The 7500-nt window shown below is 36.3% G+C and overlaps 2 protein-coding genes across 6 annotated transcripts in view; one reads left to right on the top strand and one right to left on the bottom strand.

The window, feature by feature from the left end:
- Positions 1-7500, bottom strand: part of LOC137619581 (uncharacterized) — a 177910-nt gene that overhangs the window by 24899 nt on the left and 145511 nt on the right. The window lies entirely within an intron of this gene.
- LOC137619580 (bestrophin-3-like) overlaps positions 1501-7500 on the top strand; it is a 136498-nt gene continuing 130498 nt past the window's right edge. For 4 of the 5 annotated variants that reach the window (XM_068349738.1, XM_068349736.1, XM_068349737.1 and 1 more), the window contains exon 1: positions 1501-3525. In XM_068349738.1, the coding sequence (XP_068205839.1) occupies positions 3347-3525 (179 nt within the window). In that variant the 5' untranslated portion in view covers positions 1501-3346. The remainder of the gene's footprint in view (positions 3526-7500) is intronic. The other variant, XM_068349739.1, reaches the window with a different exon arrangement.

Below are 7500 nucleotides of genomic sequence, written 5' to 3'. Positions count from 1 at the left end.
CTGATCTAAAAATATTTTATCATTTTTATTCATTACTTATATATAGTTTATTCGCTATTCCCTTACTTCCTTTCCTCACTGGATTGCTTTCACTCTTGGAGCCCTTAGGCTTGTAGCATTCTGATTTTCCAACCACGGTTGTATGAATATGTATGTATGCATGTATGTATATGTGTATATATATATATACATAATTTCTATATATATATATATATATATATATATATATATATAAATATATATAAATTATGTATACGTATGTATACGTGTATATATATATATATATATATATATATATATATATATATATATATATATATACATATATATATATATATATATATATATATATATATATATATACATATATATATATATATATATATATATATATATATATATATATATATATATATATTAGCTTATATATGAATATTTCTATGCATAAGTCAAAAAATACAGCATTAACATTCTACTTCTGTGAAATGTGTGTATAAATCATACACGTGAAGAAAAAACCCAAAGATTTACTAATCTCTCTCTCTCTCTCTCTCTCTCTCTCTCTCTCTCTCTCTCTCTCTCTCTCTCTCTCTCTCTCTCTCTCTCTCTCTTTCATTTACCCAACGGGGCATTGAATCTTATGAAGCGTCTCCTGATCCATCCAATCTCATCGACTTACGCGAAATCCGATGAACGATGTTTACTTGATTGCAAAATGCATTTGGTGCATCTCAAAGGCAGTCAACCAATTTGAAGGTCGGTTAGATGGCAGTTTTATGCATACGGCTACTACTGATAATGATAATAGTAGTAGTATTAGTAGTAGTAGTCATACTAGTAGTAGTTACGTGGATTAGACAATATGACTTCTACTAATACTAGAAGTAGTAGTAGTAGTAGTAGTAGTTACGAGGATTAGACAATATGGCTAATACTAATACTAGTAGTAGTAGTGATTGCATTAATTGGCAAAGCTACGTCCAATCAACATATCCCACCAACCCTGCAACTACTTCTACTACTATCAAGCATTGTTATAAATACTACTACTACTACTATCAAACATTGTTATAAATACTACTACTACTACTACTACTACTACTACTACTACTACTACTACTACTACCGGTAAAAAGAACAGTGACCCCTACAATACTACGAGAACAACGACCCTGATAATAATAAAGACTGGAATAATATTGTTCAAGTTCTACATAGCATCAAAACAAGAGGAAAAGCTAAAAGTTTCCCAACCAAGCACACAAAGTGCCAAAGATCATCGCAAAGAAGCACTTTCTAATAAGCTTCTGATTTCTTAACCAAGTGAGCGTGACAGGTGCTCTTTCATAGAGCCCGTCAGAAAACAGATCTGCAAGATGACGCAACCCGTCAGCACTGTTTTACGTCATACCTGTCAAACGGAGGGAAAAAAGGGACCATTCAGTGATAAACTATAGAGAATCCTGGCTGGGGGATCATTTTACCGCGACGTGTAGTCAGGTGCAGTGATATGGGAGAAGTGTTCTTTTTTTAATGTGACAAAGTGCATTATCAAGATATACATTTTTTTTTTCTTTTTGGATCTGACAAAGTGCATTAGCAAGATATTCCTTTATTACGTTATTTATTTCAGCAAAGTTCTCTCGTATTGTACATATTAAGCTAAACAATCTTTGAATTTAGAAGACGTACAATTGTAAACGTGATAAAAAATAGTTATATTCTGTTTCTTCAAGTATACAGAGGAAGGAAAAGCAAGCGAGGCGAACCTATGTGTCATTAAGAAAACTTCCCACCAGATGGACTCGTTTTCAGAGTTCTAGGGTAACGGGTTTTTTTCTCTTCCCTCTTCCCTTGCTTCGTACCTTCCTTTTCTAATGATCCCCAGCAGGTAAAGGGAGGTTCTTTACTTTCCCTGCTGCTGCTGCGACAGAGACTCGGACACTAAGTTTCTTTATTTTTGTGGAACGTGTCTTGGCTAAAATTAGCTCATTAGGTCGGGTATTGTTAGCCCTGGTAGTCGCAGCTAAACATGGCCCAGAGCCCAGTCCCTGCCTCGACACACCAGCAGCATTGCTGCCCACACGCTAAAATTATACCTGCTGGGGGAACTGTTGCCGCTTAGTGGGTGAGAGAAAGGGGCCTCCGTGCCGCCTAGTCTACTGCAGTAGAGGCAGCGTGTGTCAGTGCACGGGTTTCCACCGCCCGCCACACCGGGATACCGGGATTAGGATCCCCCCTCGCCCCCACTGTAAGAGGACTACCCACCCCTCCTGGTTCCTGGTCAGGGGTCAACATCTACACATACACTGACACACATATGGACGAACAAACATCCCCCTAGTGACATCACGAGAAACCTCTCGAAAAGGATCACACGAAGGTCTCCCGCCTGTGAGATCCCCATGCCATCAGCCGAAAGGTCGTCTGATTCTTCATTCGTCAACAAAACTTGACATTGGTTCTTCCGCTCACTGACGTTGATGACATCCGCGCCTGGTGGCCTGGGAGTTCGAGTCGTGGCCAGATGACGGAGGGCACGAGGAGCAAAGGTGTGTGTGGCTTTGGCCTACCGTAGTGCTAGGTCATATAGTCGTCCTTCGCTCCACCCCTCACAACGCCTACACATCTCTTTCGTCCCGCCCCCCTTACGGAACCTCCTCCACCCCTTTTTCTGCAACGCCCATGAAAATCGGGGGATTGGGCCACTTTCAACAGTCAACTTTACGTTACTCTGTGTTTAACAAAGGCGACCTCCCATGCGTGACTCCGTAGGTCTCGAAGGTGATCCCTTTTTCAGACTGGTGCCGTAATTCGGTGTGGGAGAAACGAAGGACCACCATAACATATCGGTGTGAAAAGTAATGAGATAAGTTTTGTGATGGTTGTGATTTACTCTCCGTGAATTTGCACGTCGAATGGAACCTTGCGTACCTCAGAACTCGAAACCTACTGTTCCATAGATAGTGTTCTAGAAAAAAGAATAGGTGTTGTTTTCAGGAATATGCCGTCGTGTGCCTCTAGGTTTGTCTTGTGTGGGCGTTTCTGTGGGGCGTCGAGGCGTCGTGGTCTGCACGGGCGGGTCAATACAGCCTGTGATTGAAGGAAGCAAGCAGACACTACAATCTTGAGGATTCTCCATCCAAGAAGAAGCAGCCGTTGCTTTCGGGGGGAGCAATATCTGCAGAAGACGCTCCTCGAAAACCTTAGTTTTATATCACTCTGAGCTCCCCCTCCTCGTTTCTGCAGGAGGCACTGGAAAGGAGAGAGAGACAGAGAGAAAGAGTGCGTGTTTGTGAGTTTAACTGGAAGCACCTTTCGGTAAACACCAAAAGAAAAAAGAGCCATGACTGTTTCTTATCAGTATGACGTTGCTTCTTCCACTTCAGGCGGTTTCACCCGCCTGTTATTCAAGTGGAGAGGATCCTTATACAAACTCATCTACAGGGAATTCTTCATGTTCTGCTTCTTCTACGCCTGCATGAGCATCATCTACAGATACATCTTCACAATTGACCAAAAAAGGTGGAGTATAGTGTTTGATTTGAAAAATATATTTCTTCTTTCTTAGGGTTGATGGTTATATTAGGGAAGTCCTTATAAACACGAAATTATTCATATACATTTTTGCTTAAATTAAGTAAGAAAATATATCTGTTATACCCAGATTTATTTTGTTCTGTTACTGTAATATTAAATGACTGAAAGGTAAACAAACAAACGATAGGACAACACAATTAAAAAGAATATGAATGGAAGTGTCTGCTCAAATTATAAAGCCCTTGTCCTATTATTCAAAAAAGTATTACAGATTTTTTGTCATTACATGAAATCGTGCTTTATCCATGGGGCTAAAAATATAATTCAAAATATGGATACATAACTTGAGACATTGTAGGATAAACAGTAAACACATGTTTGTATAACTTCAAGCAAAGATATCAAATACGTTGAGCTCGAAAAGCAACAGCTATACATTGAGAGAGAGAGAGAGAGAGAGAGAGAGAGAGAGAGAGAGAGAGAGAGAGAGAGAGAGAGAGAGAGAGAGCTGATGAAATTTGAGTTGACACTGAAGATAAACACAACAACAATAGACACAACTTCTTATCAAGAGGAACATTTTAGAAACAAGCAGTGTGTTCTCAACCACATATCAGAAAAAAAATATATAATTTGTTATAGTTTTATCAAATATGATTTTTCCGTTTTCTTTTGTATATGGAATCAAGCCACCTCTAATATACACATATAAAACTGGGCTACACGAAGACCTCCGGAATTTAATAAAAAAAACTTAATTATTACCATCGTAAAAGAAATTACTCAAAAGACAACAGTTCCTTGTACCATTCCAATTACATTAACATGAATCTAATACAGTATATTGCTATCAAAACAAATTTAGACTTTTTCTCTCAAGTCTCTGACACTTTCAAATCTGAAAAAAACTTGACATTATTCTAATGTCATTTATACAATGGTAACAAGCAAGTTGTTGTATCATTGCAATCTACCTTAGACATCAGCTTATCACTTCCTTTTCCAGCCAAATTTTGAAATTCTATTTGTTACTCTTAATTTTCCAGGACTCGTATGACCTTTCCCTTCGTTTTCTCGTGTGACCGTTTTAGTCAAATAAAGAAGTAATGAATTTTTTTCTAAATTATGATTTGAATAAAATTTGTAAATACTCGCATTGATGTTTGGTCGTACTACTCTCATAAGATCTTCGATTTTAACCTAAGTCTCTGAAGGGAATTTACGGACAAGTTTAAATGAAGAAACTGAACAGATAATGAACAGTTAATTACACGATGCTGGATTATCAAAATACACACATTTCCTTTCTTAAGTTATTAGTAGTTTATAAGAGATGGTCGAAGCAGCAAGTCTCTACCTTATAGATGGATTGGATTTAAAGATTTGGGCTATTTAGCCTGGCGATGGGACCTGTGAGGCCCTTCAGCATCCAAGTGGATTTAGGGTTAAACCCTCGAGTTACACTAAGAAGTAAAAGTTACAAGAGATTTAATAACAGGATAAAATAAAGGAAGAAAGAACTGAGGTAAAGAAGGACATGAAGCAAGTGTAGCTAAGGGCTGAAAGTACACAAAGACCCTTAAAAAGTGTAGCTAAGGGCTGAAGGTACACAAAGACCCTTAAAAAGTGTAGCTAAGGGCTGAAGGTACACAAAGACCCTTAAAAAGTGTAGCTAAGGGCTGAAGGTGCACAAAGACCCTTAAAAAGTGTAGCTAAGGGCTGAAGGTACACAAAGACCCTTAAAAAGTGTAGCTAAGGGCTGAAGCCACACAAAGACCCTTAAAAAGTGTAGCTAAGGGCTGAAGGTACACAAAGACCCTTAAAAAGTGTAGCTAAGGGCTGAAGGCACACAAAGACCCTTAAAAAGTGTAGCTAAGGGCTGAAGGTACACAAAGACCCTTAAGTAAAGCCCACAGTGCCCCACGTGAGGTGCACTGCAGGCGCTACCCCCCTACGGTCACTACCTTAAGTACGTTATGTAATACCTTCAAGGTATAACTAAGTAACCTTATTTACACGTAGCTATGTAAAGGACTAGACGACGGAAGAATAACCCGGGAATTTATAACATGTTAACTATTGTTGTTACAAACCCTAAGTGATAATGGATGCCCGTTGCGTTTTATTCGACAGAAACCGTAAACTTTAACCATGTATTTGCAAGTGATGTTTACTCTCTCTCTCTCTCTCTCTCTCTCTCTCTCTCTCTCTCTCTCTCTCTCTCTCTCTCTCTCTCTCTCTCTCTCTCTCTCTCTCCGTATTCACTGTCCAAAATATCATATACGGTTTTAATCGGGCATTAAATTTTTTTTTTTTAAATTCACGCTGCACGTAATTTTGAAAAAAAAAAAAAAAAAAAGAGGTTACTGATAAACGATTAACAAAGTCTCTAAAATGTTTCAGATATTATTGAAATGTTTAACTAGCAAATAATGAATATTTTCTTATTGTAGACTCTCCTATTGATAAAATTAAAATATATCCTAATTGAAACTACAAGAAAAAAAACTTTTTTAATATACATAATTATCTAATTTCGTGATACTTTATATTTTTAGAATCTATTTTAGAGACTGACACATGGCATGTGTCACTCATCCTTGCTCTCTTCTAATATTTTCACGTAATATAAATACTTTTGACCTGATGAATGTAGTCTTGACAATAACTTATGTTTTTGGTTCTATTCCAAAATAACTTCACACATCTGAAACTAAAACTCACTTAATTTAATGCCAGATTTGTTCATTTTTAAAAAATCATGCATACATTAACTCAGTACTATACTAAATTTATTTTAACGAGGCGCATTTGCACCGACTCGCAGCGGTGCCCTTTTAGCTCGGAAAAGTTTCCTGATCTCTGATTGGTTAGAATTTTCTTGTCCAACCAATCAGCGATCAGGAAACTTCAACGAGCTAGAAGGGCCCTCCTGCGGGTCAGTGCAAATATGCCTCACTAAAAAAAAATTACTATAGTTTTAACATGATCCCATCAGGCTACTTTATGCAGTATAAATGATTCTGTTATATATATATATACATATATATATATATATGTATATATATATGTGTATATATATGTATATATACATATATATATATATATACATTATATATATATATATATATATATATATATATATATATATATATATATATATATATATATACATATATATATATATATATATATATATATATATATATATATATATATATATATAATTTTCTAAACCTTGAATTAGCGCTAATTTAATCTAAAAAAAAAAGTGCTCTTATGATTGACAGTCAGCTTGTCGCCTCTTTACGAAAACGCACATGAAACACGAGAGTGAGCTTATCAGACGAGAGACCTTAATTCTAAGCCTTTCTGACATCCATACTTGGCATAAAGTTTGTTTACCACTCAAAGAGATTTTAGCCTCTTGGTTTCCAAATATAGCTTTTACTTATGAAAGATTAAGATATTAATAAACTTTCTTACTTGTTTAAATGAAAGCGACGTTCTATAAACTAAAATTACAACTCAATAATATCAGAACGACTTATGATGAATTTATAATTAGCAATTAGCATCTTAAGTCACAGTCATTGATCTTGAGGGTTGAAACGTATTTCTGTTCTTAAATCTCAAGTCTTCTCTTTTCCATTAACGGTTTCATGGATTCATTCTTACCTATTTCACTAAACATCCGAACATTTAATGTTTAAGGCTAAATTCTTGTATCTTCAGCAAGTCAAACTATTATTTCCCTTTGTATTATAGTTCTCCTCTATAATGAAATAGTTTGTCAGAAGCACCGAATTCTCTTGCTTGAGGGTACACTCGGGCACACTATTCTATCTTATTTTTCTTCCTCTTGTTTTGTTAAAGTTTTTATAGTTTATTTAGGAAATATATATTTCTATGTTACTGTACTTAAAATAGTTTATTTTTCCCTGTTTTTTTTTTCCTCAC

Source organism: Palaemon carinicauda, chromosome 26 (genome assembly GCF_036898095.1).
Source record: "Palaemon carinicauda isolate YSFRI2023 chromosome 26, ASM3689809v2, whole genome shotgun sequence".
Lineage (NCBI taxonomy): Eukaryota > Metazoa > Arthropoda > Malacostraca > Decapoda > Palaemonidae > Palaemon > Palaemon carinicauda.
The sequence above is the reverse complement of the archived record's forward strand: the minus strand, read 5'-3'. Positions and strand labels throughout refer to the sequence as shown.